Here is an 18,906-nt window from a genome sequence, read left to right on the forward strand (position 1 = left end):
TGCATGGCCTAGGGCAGCGTTAGATGCCGTCACACACTCCAGACGGGACTGCTTAACTGCGGTCTGGAGCACACAGGCATGGGACTGTGGAATGTGCATACGCTGAGAGGGGGGTTGGGACCCATGAGAGAGGGGAAGCACAGCAGCGGCTCTCTTCACTCGTCACGGGTCTCCATATTTAGAGCACACTGAAGGTCTCTAATGAAGGCGGTCGATCACTTGGATTCCCTTTACTGGGGACAAACATCTGGCTCTCGTGGCATTCGTTCCATGCGCACCGCTTATTAGAGCTAGCCAATCTAAAGTAGGGGTTGGGCGTGCACTCAGCAGTTAATCATGCATCAAGAGAGCCGTCATATTTGCTCGGATCGGTTCAAGTCTCTCTGACCGACCCCCAAGTGAACCCAATTCAATTGCAGTTAGGAAACTCATATAATTTTACAAAATGTTTTATTATCTTTTAAAATGTTTGTACACTCGGTATGACAATGTGCTTACACAATACTTACAGTTGAGTAGGGTGAAACTTACTTTGTACATAGAAAAATAATAACAAAAACAAACAAAAAAAAGCAAACGCTTGAAAATCTCCCCCACCACTGAAATAAAATAGAGGGCTGGGTCAGTGGGGTCCTAAGTTTGACAGACTGATGTGGGAACTGCATCATGAGGGCTGAGCTGGTGAGAACGAGTGGGTGGGCTCCCTGTGCTCCCTGACACTACTCTCCTGCATACAGCTTGTCATTTTACACACTATTTACACGTTTAGTCAGGAAATGATAGTCATTTTACAAAGTGTCTGCTTATTTAAACATTCCCAAAACTATTATTCAATATATTCACATTTAAAGCCATATACATATGTTGAAACTTTGTTTAATGCAATTTAATCAAAATCGGTGAGCTAATGTTAATGAAACTACATTGACAACCGTAAAAAATCTTGGAAATTAATGAGTGAGTTTGTGGAGCGAGGCCAGCCAAAGTGTTGTCCAACTAAGACTAACTGTGATAAAAAAATTAAAAAAAAACACCCAGAACACACGAGGTGTTTGGACACGGTTAAAACTGCAATGCTACAACCTTGACTTTCAGCATTATTCCTGTAAGAAGAGGAAACCAGGCAGAACAAGATGGGGTTGGACTGGAAACGGCTCATTAAACATGGCGATGAAACCCTGCACCCGTTATAATACATGAATTCATAAAAGACATAGATTACCTTGCCAACCTGCAGGTTATTGGCTGATCCCTAAGTGTGTTGAGAGTAAAACCTCATCCCAGGGAGGGCATATTACACGACGCAGGAGAGACATGAAAAATGTAAGTTTCCATAAGGATACCACTCAAACCTCAGCCAACATCGTGCATTCATAAAACAACAGAGGCTCCAAAGTCTTGTGGTTAAGAAGGCAGGGTTTGAGGAGCGGAAGCTTGGACCTCCACAGCCCAGTTAAAAGCAGCACCAGATAGAGTCAGTGTCAGGGGGGTTGAAGCGAGCACAAGAAAAATGAAATGGGAGTGGGGAAAGCACTGGACTGTTATGTCATTGATCCATTTTTAACAGTGGAAAGTAACAAAGAGACTCTGATAAATATTATACCAAAGCTGATTCCAATGAGTAATCCTCATTCAGGGCTAGATGAGTTTAAAAAGTGGAATTGAGGTGATCAACTTGGGAACATTTAAGAGCCACAAATGAAAAAACTAAATGCTTAAAATCAAACAGTCAGTGAAAACATTAAGTCTCTGTAGCACCCTGCAGAGTCATCCTCTGAAAAAACTGCACCTGGAGTTTTCAGGTCGTTCAGCAACACTCGAGTCTCTGTCAGTCTCGGGAACAGGGCTCCTTCGTGATCCACGGGGCCTGGAGAGCTTTTTGGGCAGCAGTGCAATTCTTCTTCGTCATAAATATGCGTAAGAAACGACTTCACGGCCCAGGCTGGCCAGTACATACATGAAGGAGTGAATGGAAAGGCAAATCTGTGCTTCTCCTGTGTTAGAGCAGGACAAGTGTAAAATCTGTAGCTTCTGAGGCTAGTCCACCTCTGTGTCCTCCTTGGGCCTGTACACGGTGCCAAATCGCTGCATGTACTTCTTGATGTACTCCTTGGTCTTGTGCTTCACGTTCTCGTTACACTCAAGGTCTTCGGGATTATTGCAAGCTTTCAACTCCTTATTCATAACTCCGTGAGTTAGCTAGAGGAATGGTGAGAGGTGAGGAAAGAGTTAGACATGTTTCTTGTAACAAGAATACAGTAAATGATATAATTGCAATGTATACACGTTGTGGTAGAGCCTGTTTATTGGTCAATTCTCTTTTAGAGACTTTGTCCTTTACAACTGGAGACAATAAAATGCAATCTCTAAATGAGCCCAACTCCTCCTTCTGTTTATTGTGCCCATGTCCTCAGAGTCGTGGTATGTCCCGAATGGCACTCCCTACGTACAGAAGAATCCATGGACCTACCAGGAACCATGGAAAAAAATAACGCTGCCCTTTGAAGCAACACGGGTTGAAAAGAGCTTTCAGAAAGGATTAAGTAAAACAAAAGGACAAGGAGATAATAGTTTACTTTTACAATGTGTCCTCAGTCTCCTCCAGAGACACAACACAAAAACATTTGGCTGGAAAAAAAGGTTCGTGGGAGCTCAACTATTTAGTTCTGGTTTGAGGGAAACTTTGAAAACGTAGCCTTTAAAGTTAAAAGCGGACCAATACTTTCAGTGTGCTCCGACTACGTAGAGGCTAAGGAAAGGTTTACGACATCTCTGCATTAATGGAAGTTCAAACGAGACGTGGAAACAACTTATTGTTTAATTTTTACCTTTCTAGCCAGATGTTTGAAATCTTCTGTGTTGCTGATGTGTCCAAGCTTGCAGTCTGGTTTCCGAAAAGGATTTAGACATTGCACTATGAACTGGGACATCTGAGTAACACACACACACACACAGACAAAAACATTTAGTTAAAAATAGAATATATCCAAACAAATGAAAAAATGCATGGGTGGTAAGAAGAAGTCTGGAATATTACATCCTGTTTACAAAGGCTTACCTCTTTGCGAAATGTCTCTTTACTCTTTTTAGCCAGCTCACTGGAAGTGTCGGCTTCAGCCGTCTTTGTGGAAAACTGTGATAGATAATAATAGAGATGGATATGATGATTCAATACACTTAGCTTCTTTGGTATTGTGGAAGATAGTAATATCATATTATACGGACTTAACCTATCAGAGTCATTCTCTACAATTAAAACCAGAAGTGAGGCCACACCTGTGAATCAACTCAATCAAACACGACAACTGGCTGCGAAACAGTAGCTATCAAGGTCAGTGGGGCATCAAACAGCACCTGCTCAACAGCTACTTGATACAAAGCAGGGATATCCTGCCAGGATGCTGCCTCTCAGGACCCAGCCTTCAACAACAAAGGCAAGCAGGCAACAGCTGACCGCCTATACCCACAACAAAGTGGTGAGGCTCAAAAGCAAGCACCAAAGATTCACAAAAACATTGTGACAGGGCAAGGAATCCAGAAACAGTTAAATTTGGGACGCTTTACAAGTGCCATAGTGCTGGACGTAAACACACCCACTGTCTAAACACAAGCTGCTGGGAAATGGTCCATGACCTTGTCACTGTTCTTGGTGGGAATTGTGCATGAAACACATGGATCTCTCCATTTCAGCTTTTCTATGCTTTGTTTTCCCCAACGCTTTTACATCTTTTTCTTTTAAAGAGACAAAAGGGACACTTGCGTACTACAACTATAAAACTAGAAACCGCAAATAAATGAATGTTAGGTCTTCCAGATGGTTTCTCTTATCCTCAAAGTCAGGATCGGGAAAAAAAAAACGAGGCAGAGGAAGAAGAGATGAGCTAAGCCACGCCTCCCCTCACGGACTTGTGGCAAACAGCTGAGCAGGGGGTGGAGTGAGTGATATCTCTTTTCAAATCTTTGTCTCCATGTAGATTCTGATGAAGCCATTTTGGAAGACATCAACGAGCATGACACTCACTGAATGTAGTGTCGTCCTGAGGTTATTTCCTCCCTCCCCACCCTCCACCCTGCCCCCCCGCTCGTCTTTGAGACACAGCTGCAAGTCATCTCTTGTGCAGCATCTTCAATTACTTGAAAGAACAAACACTGTAATCATGTTCTGCATCCAAGCACACACTTTTTGGGAACCGAACTAAAAAGTGAAGCATAAAAGTGAGATCACTGCAAAAAGCATACCTTGGAAGGATTCTCATCATAGGTGGGAGTTCCCAGGTCCATCTCAGATTCATGGTCCACACTAGTGTTGTCACTACATCCATCCCAGTTTGGAGGGTCCCACTGCGTTTGCCTAATGCAGAGAGGAAAGTAATGTTTGATAGAAATACACTGTAGGGAGGGAGGTTCTAGCTGCATAAACACACTTCCCAGCAACACCTACCTTGAGGCAATATGGTAGTAGTAAATCTTGCCCTCAGGATCGCGGGCCACTTTCCAGTTGGGAGGTAGGACGATGGTTTTGGGTTTGGGGGGCGATGGGGGAGGCAGGTCTATCACATTGTTGGGTACAATCATTTCCTGGATATAAGAAGAAATGGGGAATAGGCATCAGCAGCAAATACATGGAGTTTCTCTTTGAAGTACCTCTTTAAGGTTTTACAAGGAGAAAGAACCTGATTCACTTCAGCTGCATGTTTAAATGTAGTTTAAAGTCATATATGATGGCATTGCAAAAAGATTCTAATTTACAGACATAGCCTGCCGAGTCTTTCTCTTTATTTGTACATCTTTAGTCACATCCTAAAAGTCACTGTCATTACATGGAAGGAAGCTGAATAACTTAGATGTATACTACCACCTTGTGGCAACAGTGAGACAAAAGGGTTCTTCAGAATCACATCTAGCATAATTCAGATGTTGAAAAAAAAATACCAAAGCAGCGGCAAAATAATAAACCTATTGCATCACTTCCCTCAAAACAGTGACTATAAATGTATCTTTCCTTAACAAATATGAATTTGGTTTGCAGTTCAGATTGGTCAGTCAATGTGTTACATCTTGCCTCATTGCCCCTTTTCAAGTAAAAACACCATTTAGACACTAAGTGTGTTTGAATTACCTGTTGGACAGTTTGGGACGTGACGATGGTAGTGACTGTGCCACCCTGCTGCACCACCACTCCCTGCTGATGGCCAGGATACACAGGCTGGCCATGCAGATAGCTCGCTGTGGGTTCAGTGTACGCCTTCAGAAACACAAATCAGGTTGCAGAGTTACTATGGACATCCAGAAATCCCTTTCAATAACAATTTATTTGACACATGATGGATTGAACGTTTGCTGCAACGCAAAAGCAACAGAGTTAAACAATTGTTGTACTGTATGACGCCTTTCTTTTCCACACCATATTTGATTACTTTGGTTCTGTTTAAAGCTTAACATGCTGCTGAAAAACACTACATCGGTACAGTAACATATCAAGTTTAAACATCAAACATTTTCATCAAAATCACGAGAGTTTATAAGCCCCAGGCAAAGACCTGCCTACCTGTATGACGGGAGCGTTGGCTTGTGGGTAAGCGGCGGGGATGCTGTAGATGGTTTGGCATGGCTGACCCTGGTAATAGATGGCCGTCTGTGTCTGAGCCTGTGCTGGGGCTGTGGTGTACTGCTGTGCAGGCTGTGTCTGCACAGTCACTGCCTGCTGAGTTGTGGGATCCCAAAGAGTGGTGTAGCTCTGCTGGCTCTGTACCGGAGGGGCCACCTGGGCGGGTACAGAGAGGACAGCTACGCCTGCGTCCTGAGTTGCTACAGTTGGCTGGGAATACTGTTGGGAGTTGCCGGTGGTGAGGTCGGTGGTGGTGATGTGCTGAGAAAGAGTAGAGACGGGAGTGGCTGGGTTAGTGGAGGATGGAGAGGACAGCCCCAGGTCTGAGATAAGATGCTGAGGAGGTGTCTCTTCATAGTTCATGGTGGGATCAACCGGAGGGGTAGGAAGCAGTACTTTGCCTGCATTCGGGTTGGTAGGATCCACAAAGGTCTGGATGGGATATCCAGGAGGGTAGGTAATGAAGTCAGAGCTGGCGGTATAGACCAATGCAGGATCATAAGCCATAGTTTGGAGCTGGAGCTGCTGTTGCTGCTGTTGCTGCTGCTGTTGCTGTTGTTGCTGCTGCTGCTGCTGCTGCTGCTGCTGCTGCTGTTGTAGCTGCTGCTGCTGCTGCTGTTGTTGTTGTAGTTGGTGCTGCTGCTGCTGCTGCTGTTGCTGTTCCTGCTCCTGCTGCTGTAGCTGCTGCTGCTGCTGTTGCTGAAGCTGCTGCTGTTTCTGGGCTTCCCGCTGAGCAACCTCCTGCTCAAACAGCTTTCTGCGCTCCTCTGTGGACAGCTTGTTGCGCTCTTTGCCCCTTGTCTTGCTGCTGTTGGATGAGTCAAACCTTAAGAATCCAGAAAAAAAGACGACATATGAATGCCAAAAATTTACTATAATATTACCAAGATCACAGTATGCTTCAAAGACACTCTCCACAATGTTCCCACAATCACAAGACTTCTTACCGTTCTTCAGTGCGTCGGCTGCTCCTCTCGTAGGATGAGGGTGGTGAAGCTGAGCGTCTCCTCCGTCTCTCTGTACTGCGTTGCGGAGTTTTGTCAGAGACTCTATCGCGGTCACGGTCTCGATCACGTTCCCGTTCCCGGTCGCGATCTCTGTCGCGGTCGCGGTCCCGGTCCCTGTCCCAATCGCGATCCCTGTCTCGGTCATAATCTCGCTCTCGGTCACGTTCTCTCTCCTTCTCCTTCTCCCGCTCTCTTTCACGTTCTCGGCTACCAGAAGTTGTACGTGGCGTCAAAGCTGCGTCTCGATCTCGGCTGCGATCTGTGAGAAAATAAAGTAAGCCAAAATCAAATGGAAAACAAACCTAGGGCAAAAGTTAGCATTGGACTAAATTTACCATTTGCTTCTTTTTCCACCTGACTCTTCTTTGGAATTCTGTACACCTCCTGAATAGGGCAAGCACAACGTTGACTTAACTTCCAAAAACAATAGTATACAAAGAGATTGTATTTCTATGCATGTTTGACAATATCTGCCTTAAAAAGGAAATCTGTTTGTGCTCACCTTCAGATCCTTCCAGCTGTCCAGAAGCCTGGCAGCCATGCCAGTAATGTCCAATGCGCTGAGTTGAGGCTCCTGACTCCTCTCACTCTCCACATCCGAGACACCTTCCTCCTCATCCTGAGAAGGAGTTCCTATAACTGATGGGTCCACGGGGGTCGCAATAACCTCAGAGGGCACACTGGCCTCCGGGGTCTCAGAGCTTGGGGCTGCATTAGTGGTAGATTCACCAGGTTGCGCCTCACTGTCTGGAGGTTTCTCAGTTTCTTGTGTCTCTGCTTGGGACTCCATATCCTCTAAAGGCCGCTCAGGTGGAAGATCAGCCACATCTGTTTGGATGGACCGACTCTCTGGCTCGAGAACGTCAACGGTGGGTTGGTCTCCTTCTAGTTTAGCCGTTTCTGTCACTGGCTGACTAGTCTGCTCGTCCCCATTCTCCTGTTCTTCACAAGGCTCTTTTGGCCCCTCAAGTTCACCCGTATGTCCTTCGCTCTGTTCCATTTTCATCTCAATTTCCATCTCCAAATCTAGCTCATTTTTTTCTTTTACCTCCTCAGTTTGATGTTGTTGTTCACTGCTTAAACTCATCCCCATCTCTTCCTCGTTCTCCCCTTTGATCGGACATTCCTCTTTCACCGACTCCTCCATCGTTTCTTTTGTTGGCTCTGCAGCTTCACAAACAGGCTCTGCCTTCAACTGTTTGTCGTCAGGAAGTCCTGAATGTGAGGATTCATCTTCTTCCTCATCATCGTCGTCCTCCTCCTCTTCCTTCACATCAGATGCTTTGCTAGCATCAGAGAGAGCGCTATCCAGACTGTTTTCACTGATGATTTTAAGGCGGCGGTACACAGCGGGTTTGGATGTGTCACCATCCAATTCTGGGCCTGGTTTGGTGGAGGACCCATCAGGAGTGTTGAGGGGTGTTTGAGCACGGGAGGTGTTCTCACTGGAGTAGCCATCCATCTCAGCAGGGTGAGGGAGAGTTTTTGTCTGGGCCCATCTCTGGATGAAGCTCAGGACTCTGCTCTCTTCCAACATGTTCTTTGTAGAGATAGGCAGCACAGCCAAGGTCTTCATAATCTGTCAGCAGAATTAGATATTATTAACAATCTAACAGCAAAGGGCTGTGTAAATAATCATAAAGGCTTTGAGGATTTTCAAATTACTTGTTACTTCAGTGAGATACAACCACATTATGAATGTTTGAATGCAAACTCAATGGCATACGTCACCTCTAACTGCAGTTTGTTGTTATTAGCACTGTTGCCTTTAGCTTCAGAAAGCTCCACCATGAAGATCCACAGCAAAGACAACCCATGATGGTCCAGGAACTGCTTCAGGCATGAAGGATTTTGAGTATCCTATGCAACACAAACATGTATATTACTTGATGCAAATGATAATAACTAATACCAACAATATAAAACGAGCATCAACCGATCAGGTCATACTTGTATGAGCTTAAAACAGATGAGTTTCTGCTCCATGGTTTCCACTCGGACCATTAGCCTGCAGAGAGCCACAACCTGTTTCTCATCGTAGAGGCCTTCTCCATTCTCCAATAAAGCCTCAAGCTCCTCATCAACCTGAGGAAGGACAAAATAATGTCATCATCATGGTAATGTTAGTGTAGTTGCAACATTTGCGACCACATGTTAGTGTAGTTGCAACATTTGCGACCACATTAACATTACTGGCACTGGATGTAAACCAATGAGAAGACACTTTGAAATATGACTGAAAGCACTGACCGTGGTGAGAGCATTTTTTCGACTGCGGTCTTTTTTCATCTTCCCTCCAGCTGCCCGAACACTGACTCTGTTCTCCCCACCCAGGAAGCCTCGGCAGCTGGGTGCTCCACAGAAGCATTTCTGTGCTTCTTTGCTGTAGAAACAGATAAAAAAAAAAAAAAAAGGTGAACTCACCATGCCAAAGCCATTAATTAAGTTAAATAACCACCCTTTCATAATATATCTAAAGATATTCAAGTATCACAACGTAACATATAACTGTTTTCCGACATGGAGGAAAAATAAAAGAACTGCAGAGCAACAGTACCCATATCTCTGGAACTGGTAGTCAAACGTCAGTTCAGTTCCTGCAGTGACCGCCTTGGAGGTGAAGAACCCGACTCGAAGCTGGCCATTGACAGTCCACTGGATTAGGATGAAAATCATCATCAGGCAAGTCCACTTTCAGTAAGTTAACTTAAAAGAGTACTGCTTTACTGTCACTGTACCTTCTGGGTCTCACAGTTGGGCTCGCAGCTATGGTTCATAAACCGAGAGCAATTACCCTTCAGTGTTGCATCAATGATCTGAAGAGACATAATGCAACGTCAGCTATTTCTACCCCTTTACCTGAATCATTAAGCCTGATTGCAGTTTAAATATTAACATCAAGTGCAATGTGTAATATCCTCCAATACCTCATTATTCTTTAGAGACATGAAGTAGTAGTGGATGTTCTTGTTGCGAGCATATTCCTTCACCCTAGTTTTGAACTCCTTGTGGTCCAATACCTCCCCGCAGTATTCCAGCACAAAGGTGTTTCTGAAATACAGTTAAAAATATAATAAAATAAGAAATAGGTAGGTAGTTCCACAATTACGACAATTGTTGTGAATATTGTAATGTTACATGCAAGAATAACATTTTTAAATGGCTTACGAAGGCAACTCTCTCGCTGCCCGTAGACCCCAGCCCTTGTCTTCTGTGAGGATAACCTCAAAGTCTGCATGTTGTTTCTTCTGAAAGCGGCGGTTGGAGCAGTAGGCTCCATTCAGGCACCGTGAAGAGCTGAAAAAAAAAGAAAATAGTTCAAAACTAATAGCAAAACTAACGGCAAATCGCCATATTTGCAAACAGGCTTGACTCTGTTAAATTCAATAAATGTGGATGTTAAACAGCATGATTTATACTCTTGTCAAGCCCTTATTAGGGACAATTTACTTTGCGAAAGCAACAACATTTGTTGGATAGAAATCTGATAAAAGTATTTGAACAGGTTTTGTCTGGAAAGCAGCTTATTGCAGCCACTAATACTGATAACGTGATGGCTCCTATATATCTGCACTAATCTTGTTTTCCACAATAAGCTATTTATAATTTATTATTATATGTTATTTGTATTTTGCTTTCCTAGAAGTTATCATAGATGTATCTTATAATCTACTTACCACTCAATCATCAGCAGCCGGTTTAAACAGTCTTCCCCGCATGCCAAAACTCCTCTCGAACGCTCCTCTCTGGGCAGCAGCGGGCATTCACATTGCATTCTCTTGATATCGCGATGAGATTTGCTCTTCTTTCTGCAAAAATACATTAAAAAACCTCAAAGCTCAAGGCTGAAAGCGCTTGCATTTCTTTATATTATGAGGTTACTCGTACAAAGAAAATAATTTGTTCCAAGGCTGGACAACAACTTACCTCTCAGTCAGATACATGTTTTCCTCAATCAAGTCAAAGTAAGGCGGCATCTTCTTAGACCTGGCACAGTCTTTCCATCTGTTGCTATCTCGAAAGTCTCGCAGACTGAGTGTCGTACGCTGCACCTCAGCTTTCACATGACTTTCCTTTGGGAGGTCAGAGTCTCTTTGACGCTCTCTTTTGCCTGCCGGCCCAGCTTCTGCCTCATTGTCTGAATCGGACTCAATCTCTGGCCGCCTTTTCTTGGGAGGGCCCCGGCCCCTGTGGGGTCTGAAATTGTCTTCTCTAGGGGGGTCAGGCACAGCAGAGCCCCTGCTATTGCTGCTTATTTCATGACCTTGTACAAAGCTTGATGACCCAGGAGCGTGAGGTCCACTGCATTCAACAGCTTTTATACTGAGGTCAGATAGTTTCTCCCCACTGTAGTCGTCATGGTCATTAGTTAGAGAGTCAGGATGAATTTCACCTGCAAGATCCTGATAATGTTCATGCACATGGAGGTAGGGTAATCTGCTAGTCTGTGTGTTTGCGGATTGGTGGTTCCATGTGGCATTAATCTGCCTGGGCTCCTGTTCCTTAAGAGGGGTTTCAGTCAGTTTAGTGTTTGGTATCTGTGGCCCATGACTGCTATCAGGCTGCTGGTATGTACTACTGGGCTGCTCTGGTTGCGTAAAATCCCAACCCAGGTTGAATCCATTCTTCTCATTGATATTGTCAGCAGTGGAGAACTCCCGATGTTGGTAAAGGGAGTACATCTTTTCACCGCAGCTGCTTGTATTATGCTGTTTGTGCCCTTGCTCACACTGTCTGGAATTAACGAGGCTGTGGGTGGGATCTGTGGCACTGCCATGGGCACCAACGAGACCAGCCGTGCAAGGCTGTGCACTGACGGAGCTGGAACCCTCTAAGTGACTGGTACTATCAATCATATTACTCTGGGATTGACACAACATGCTGCTATGAGAAAATGTGTTTACACCAACACATGGAGCACTGGTCTCCATGAATGTGGAAAGACTCCCCTGCATTTGTTGTGTGCCTTGATTTGGGATTTCATTGATATTCACATTCTGCAGTTCTGAAATACTTATTAGACTGCACGAGGAAGCTCCAGTGTCACGCGAATCCATTGTTAGGGAAGAATTCTTTGGCACCACCACGACAGAGTGCAATCGCTTTATAGCCTCGCCGCAATCGGAGTCATACTCCGAGTTGTCACTATCACTGATCTCGCTCTGTTCTCCTAATGCATGCTGATTAGGCAATGCTCTCTTACTCGATTTGTTCTTGTGAGAGCTGTCCTTGGATTTGTCTTCACGATCATTGCCATTCCAACTCTGCATCTGTGCATCTTTGTCGACCTGTGATGCGTTACAGAGGTGCAGAGGAACACTCAGTTTTAAGTCACAGTGGTCAATGCTGGTGCTGGCTTGTGAAGGATAATTTTGGTCTTTGTATTTATCGGTTACGGATGTGCCGTCTGAGCCAACTTCCTGCTTACAAATCTCCTGCTTCACCAGGATGGAATGTGTTTCAGCTTCTTGCTGAATAGTATCTTTAATGTCAGAGTCTTGTTGGGTATTATCTCTAGAAAACTCAATTTCTTTGACAGAGATTACTTTTTTTACACTAGGCTTACTCTCTGCACAAAGTGTCCTCTGTGAATTATCACTCTCCGGGGTGTCCTGCCCAACAATATCCCATCTGGACTTTTTGGTAGTACTGCTGCTCTTTTTAACAGTATTCATATTTTGCTGTTCATGTGTCAACTGACCTTCAGAGTCAAGAGGCGGTGAATCAAATATGAGCGGCGTACTTGTGCCAGACGGCGTGTCGACTGTCAAAACTGTAACAATTTCTGTTTTAGTGTTCTGCTGGACATCGTGGGTGACATGTAAACCAGCTGTGTCAAGTAAGGATTTTGGCCCGAGCGACCAGTCAACCACCTTCTCGTCCTGGCTGCATATTATACTATCATTACTACTGAATGCATTTAAGATAGCTGCATTTGAGTTCACATGAGGTTGAATATTGGAGGGGAGGCTATGTTTCACATTGGTCAAGTTTTCCAGGACTGCATTTACATGCTTTAGGCTTTCACTTAAGGTTATAGTTGATGTCTCAACTTCAAGATCTGATTTAGTTTCCTTTGAGCTCTTGGATGACGATTCTTCCAAACTCTTATCAGTGCATGAGACAATCTCCATAAAATCCCGACTACAATGTTCAATTTCAACTTGTTCTTTTTCACTCTGGGAAAACAAATCTGTGGCATTTGTACATGGCGGTGCTTCACCAGGACTGTGAAATATGTCATTTGATTGTCTATCATGTCCGCTGGTTTTCTGAGAAGACCCAGAAGGTGTTGAGTCTGGCCTGCTGGTTTTCGTTAGTGAGTTTATACAGCTCTCTTCCAAGCCAGAGTTTTTGTCAGAGGCCTGTGATTTTCCCTTATGATCTGCCTCAGTGTCACTAGAGCAGCTTTTTTGCCGTTTTTCATATGTTTGAGAGTGGGTATGCATACTGGAAGAAGAGGATTTGCTGTTGGTCTCTGACTTGTTATGGGTGCTAGATTTACGGTAACTGGAGTCCAGATCAGGAGAGCACTTGCGCTGTGAATCAGAGTCTGATAGTCGCTTTGAAGTCCTTTCAGACTTTGACAATTGTGTTCTTTTATCCAACTCTGACGAGCGAGGAGAATCTGCAGATTTAGAGGCTCTCTCAGATTTTGAGTACGAAGATGATTTAGACTCTTTATATGAGCTTGAATGGGTGGACAATCTACTGGAGTCACTTGTCCTTGTCCGTGTCTTCCTATGGTCATCCTCAGAGTCAGAACTGTCACGAGTTCTGTCAGTGCGAGAGCGAGAACGTCTCCTCTCTCTACGTGGAGAACTCCGGTGAGATCGTCGATCAGAATCATGATAGTACGGCCTTTCGGAGCGGGATCCTCTATCGCCTCGGGATCTCTCTGATCTGGAGTGAGATGAACTTGTTCGCGACCCTCTTGATCTAGAACGTGATCTAGACCTGGACCTTCTACGATCTTTGTCTGATCGAGATGAACGTGAGGATGCGTGTCTGGAATCCCGGTCTGATTTGGAGTAACTAGAAGACCTTTCATGATTCTCTGACCGCTTAGAGGAACTTTTTTCCTTTTCCTCCAAATGTGAACCAGAGGAAGACTTTTTGACCTCTTTGCTTCTGCTGTCAGAGTTTCTTCTACTTTTAGAGTCGACGGATTTGCGACTAGAAGACATCTGGCCTGAATCTCCATCAGATTCTGAGCCAGGGGGAGCACTATCAGATTGGGACCTGGTTTTCCTTTTCTCTACCTTACTATCCTGCTCAGCACTGCTGGAACTCTCTCGATCTTTTCCTGATGAAGCAGGTGGCTTTTTGAGGCAAGGGGTTCCCCTGGTCTCAGGGGCTTCAATGTTAGAATTCTCAGATGGGCAGAAACTGGCGACATTTTGAGGCTGGGGTACTGGAAATTCAGTTACGCTTGTTGGTTTCTGTAAAACTTGCAATTGAGGAGAGAGAGGTTCTTCTGGCACAACAGATGTTGATTTCTCCTCAGTCACAGAGACACTTAGAATTTGTTTCTTGAAATGCATTTTAGGTAAATCCGTTTTCGGTTTGGTGGCTGAGCAGACCGGTGTTTGAGAAGATGTCTCTACTATTGGTGGCACCGTGGGTGCCTGGTCTTGTTCAGTTTTGCTGTCCATATTATGCTCTCCATTGTCTGAGATTGACTGTAACGAGGCAGCATTAGGCTCAGCAGCAGGCGTGTCAGGACCGGCAGGGATGAAGAACGGGCTCTGCAGTGGCTTCTTGGTTGGTGCGAAGCTGAAGGACACTTTTTGACGACCCTGATCTTCTAAGTTGACCTTCATCTTGGTCCCTTTAGGCAAAAGATGGTTGGATAGCATGACTCTGGGAGACAGGCTTTTGATTAAAGCCGCCTTGGATAGGCCCTCCACCGTCACCTACACACAAAAAAAAGGAAAAATACTTGGAGCTTGAGTTTTTTGAAAATCATGAAATTGTTTACATATGGGGTAAACAATTTTGTTTAAACTTACCGAGGCACCACTCCCTTCCTCTCTTTAGTTAGACATTAGCATCGTGGGAACATAAAAAGAGAGAGGAAAAACAAAAATCAATTTACACAGTTGCAGCACAACAACCCTAACTCTCATCCTTCCAACATATCTAAGAACTACTAAAAGAAACAACCGTCATAGTAAAATGTATACTGAAGATATAACTCGTTGCATCATTAGTCATCTGAAGTAAAAACTAAAAACAAAAATCGCTAATTTGTTTATTAAAGTTAATTCATTTTCACATCGTCTATAAAGAAAATAGACAGCACGTGAGGAAATGTGATTGCTGAATCTGTGCAATTACTATCAGGGATTCCCTGATAGTATGTGATACTTCGAATTAGGACCCAGTGCATACATTCATCTATATATTTGATTGGATCTAATAAAACTGCATGGGCTGCAATTACAACTTTTTTACCAATTGCCTGGTATTAAAAAGAAATAAAAATGAAAACAATGATATGAAGTCAGTCGGAACAAACAGAGAAAATGTCATTAAATATTGGAATGATAGAAGAGAAAAAACTTTTTGTCATGTGAAAATTTAATTATGGAGTTTGACAGGAAATAAGTAATATACCGGATTCCCACGGAGAACTACCCAATGAAAAGGGAAAGTAAGTGGCCATTGTAAGTTGAAAAAAATAATTGTAAATTGTGTTATGTATGTAAAAAGAAGAATACCAGTGCCTTTTCATTTTGAATGTTTAATCTTGTACTAAGATGATGGTAAAAAAAAAAGTATGACTAATAGGGGGTTTCTTGCTTAACTATACATAAAAATTATATGGTGCTGATGGTTTTTAATATTTCATCCAACAAAACTTGAGGCTCAGCGCTCAACTGCTTGTTCTCGTGACAGGACTATAAAAAAAAAAAAATCTAATTCTGAAATCTAATATTAATGGAAGAACCAACTCCGGTTCTAAAGCTATCGCCTTGATCAATAGCAGGAGCATGATTTTGGTGTAGCAGAAGTGATCAAAAATCATCCATTTTCATTAGTCGCACAGGTTCACCTGACATGTATCAGGTTAGCCTCTGTGTATCTATGTGTGTGTGTTTGTTTGAAATGGCGCCTTACACTCCTCTTCGAGCAAGGTGTGTGGGAACTGACAAAAAAAGGAACGCTTAAATGCATTACCGCAACTAAATTAAATAAGTTAGGTGCACCGGTTCAATTATTGTAAAAAGTTAGTCTGAAACAAGGCACCCCGAGGAAAACCATGCAACAGGATGAAAAACTGGATGGACAGGATTGTCATTCACCTTCAGGACCGGTCTCTTATTGGGAGAACACAGTCCTAAACACGAGCCACCAAGCAGTGAAAAGCAAATGTAGACCATTCAATAACATATGTGCAATGAGATAGCCCCCACAGTATTAGCCTCACTTGCAAAACATACCTTCAATGTTGAAGCTTTTTATGTGCTACTTTATTCAGAAATCCATATAGTTGTTTGTATGACAGTAAGGGACAGTCTGTCATTCATCTTCCTATTGTTCGGTCCATGAGGTTTTCTAACAGAAAATAGTTTGTGTTTATTAGACACTAAGAAATTATGTTTATGGGAAAATGATGGGATGAACATAAATTTTAATATTATATTTTAAAAAAATCATATTCATCCCCAATTATAGTGTGTGTATTTTCCTTAGGGTAGACTCTATACGGGTGCTGAGCAACAATTGGGTCATTTAATCCTTTGGGATTTTATTTTTTCCTTTTCTCTCGGTGACCTTCAAAATGAGACACGTCTGCTATGACATTCTGTTATATAGAAATGGCTATAACAATCAGATTACAGTCAAATGATTAATGGACTGGGCTTACCAGACCAAGAACTTTGCATTTCACTTGATGTTGCAGGTGTATTTTTCACCAAATATAAGAATTGTATTTCAACCGTAATAAAGAACAGCTTCATGTTTCAAGGTAATAAACATGTGAGCAGCACTGAACATAACATCCAACAGCAAGCATTGAATCCATTGTTTATATATTGTGATGTAAACTGATACCTGCTCTCAGGACCTGGAATAACCTGAACTCTAAACAATGTCTTCTTTTCTACCTTCTAATTGTGTTAATGTAAGACATATAAATCAATTATATAAATGTATTTAGAGGTGTTACATATATATAGATATACTACTGTCACAGGCACTAATGGATGGATAAAAGAATATAAAGACAACATGTTATTAAACATAAATAATTAAAAGAAAGAGCCATGGACATTTTGCACAGGATAGTCTTGTAGTTGTTATTGTAAAATAACTATCAATGCATGAATAATGTAAAAGCCTTGGGCTTGGAATGAGCTTGATATTAAGATGTTTAATAGTAAATAAATGACAGAAGTATCTGCACAGATTGCATCCAAAACAAAATACAATTTGGATACTAAAATGATTTTCAATTACATATCCCACTACTCAAAACAAGACATACACTGTAATGCAGATTTTGTGCTGTCTAATACCTGATCTCTGATTTGAGCGGAGTGTCCATTGAGAAACTCGTCTAGGATTAGTAGGCCTGAAGAGGCTGCTGGCCAAGAATAATCCAAATCAGAGAAATGAGCCCTCCAAAGTGACGCCACACCTGACAAAAGAAAGACAGGGTTGCAATGAACTGAGTCTGGTTTGTCCACAACAGTTTACAGCTGCTCTCTCAGGCACTTTTGTCATATAGGCCATGTCAAATAGAGGTTGACAGTGTTTAGGTGTGAATGTGTCTTCTGCAAAACTCAGGCTTCCCTCCCAGCGACTCCTGTTATCTGTCGTTGCAATGAGGCAGAGATAACATTACCAGTTTCACCGTTTAATATCAATGTCTTCTATGGAACAAGGATTCCACATTTTCTTAGCTCGGTTGGCTGCTAGTTAATATCTTTTCGTGTCGCTTTGGTTACAACAAAGTAACGAGAAAAGTAAAGCTTAAATGGTACTATCACGGTCGAAGATTACCACAAAAAAACATGGATGCAGGGTGAGCTCCGAACACGCATCCCATTACTAGACATGTAACGTTAACGTTAAAGCAAGTGTAAACTAATGGCCTTCAGAAAACAAAGGCTGTCTCTACAATGACGAGTTAAGCCGAGGAACAAGTAGAGCCCTTTTAAAAGACAAACAAACTGTTTTGAGGCCAATTATGGAACTAACTAAAACATGGCCTGTGCGCAGGATTGCATCCAACCTAAATATGGCCTTTAAAAAAGGACGCTTCTGCCCCCTGTGACCGGATAATGTGTTGCAAACCGACCAACACAGTGAAATACTCCCTCAAAATGTGCCGACTAGTCATACCAGAACATATATACAAGTAGTAAGCTGGCAAAGGAGATGGCACGAACTTATATGTTCGACTGTAACGCTGGAATCAGAATATATAGCTAAAACATATCAGAAGTAGCTCAAGCTAAGCTAACGTGTGTCAGCTAACGTGAACAGAGACATCGTTAAATATGTTGTCTTATCCACGTCGTTAATGCTGACTAACAAAAGAGTATACGCTCGGGAATGCAATCCGCGTGACGTTGTGTGGGTTGTTTCGGTCGCGCAGCATAGGTTAACGATTTTGTTTCTATGGACGAACGAAACTACTCGCATCGGTGGCTAACGAAAGCTACGTTAGCTAGCTAGCGGCCACTAAGCTAACGATGCTGTTGTTAACGTGTGTTTACTATCGAGATGTGGTCGAATGGGGAGAGTCACACTAGTACGTATCTCACGGAGAGCTCGTAACGTATATAACTGAATAAAGAAGAAACAACGGGTTTGAGTGTTTGTTTCAGTTTATACGGCGGAGCCTTGAGCCTCTGCACCGGCTTCACTAGCATGCTAGCTGGTCGTGTTTTGTCTGACTTGTGTGTAACCATACCCACACTTCACCTCATAACTAGCACAAACTGCATCTCACGCGGTACTTACTTTACGAAGTGCTTCAGGTGACACGGTTCTTCCATCTTCGAAATCACAGACAATCGTGCCTTTTGGAAAACATCAAGCAACAATGTGTGCCGACGTCAAACCCTCACGGTGCTGTCGGAGACGATGGTCGGCTGGAAGCTCCGCTCATCAACCAGCAAGCTCACATAGTTAGTCAGGCGGAGAACAACAAACCTGCGAGAAAACCCAGCGACAGAAAGTGTCTCAGTTTGGTCCAACCGGTGGAATACGATCGGATTGACAACGACGATCTGCTTGAAGGATTGTGAACATTTCTTTGAAATATATGGTATT

At 43.1% G+C, this 18,906-nt stretch overlaps 1 protein-coding gene across 3 annotated transcripts; it reads right to left on the reverse strand.

Annotated features, from left to right (window-relative positions):
- Window positions 1-454: 454 nt before the first annotated feature.
- Window positions 455-18,906, reverse strand: setd2 (SET domain containing 2, histone lysine methyltransferase). 3 transcript variants are annotated; one of them, XM_068569309.1, is made up of 23 exons: window positions 18,595-18,906; window positions 17,142-17,263; window positions 14,628-14,649; window positions 10,543-14,531; window positions 10,293-10,424; window positions 9,784-9,912; window positions 9,543-9,666; window positions 9,354-9,431; window positions 9,173-9,270; window positions 8,866-8,998; window positions 8,566-8,700; window positions 8,347-8,475; window positions 7,118-8,194; window positions 6,951-6,999; window positions 6,556-6,874; window positions 6,005-6,434; window positions 5,549-5,869; window positions 5,120-5,245; window positions 4,442-4,578; window positions 4,240-4,351; window positions 3,059-3,133; window positions 2,829-2,930; window positions 455-2,199 (listed from the first exon to the last, which is right to left on the reverse strand). In XM_068569309.1, the coding sequence occupies exons 2-23, from the start codon at window positions 17,168-17,170 to the stop codon at window positions 2,038-2,040; spliced, it is 7,908 nt and encodes a 2,635-aa protein (XP_068425410.1). In that variant the 5' UTR covers window positions 17,171-17,263; window positions 18,595-18,906; the 3' UTR covers window positions 455-2,037. The 3 variants fall into 3 exon arrangements, with proteins under 3 accessions (XP_068425410.1, XP_068425408.1, XP_068425409.1); XM_068569307.1 differs by having other exon boundaries at window positions 5,549-6,434; XM_068569308.1 differs by lacking the exons at window positions 17,142-17,263; window positions 18,595-18,906 and adding an exon at window positions 16,062-16,178 and having other exon boundaries at window positions 5,549-6,434.

Source organism: Clinocottus analis, unplaced genomic scaffold, assembly GCF_023055335.1.
Source record: "Clinocottus analis isolate CAN_PGR_092001 unplaced genomic scaffold, fCliAna1.0.p SCAF_9, whole genome shotgun sequence".
Lineage (NCBI taxonomy): Eukaryota > Metazoa > Chordata > Actinopteri > Perciformes > Cottidae > Clinocottus > Clinocottus analis.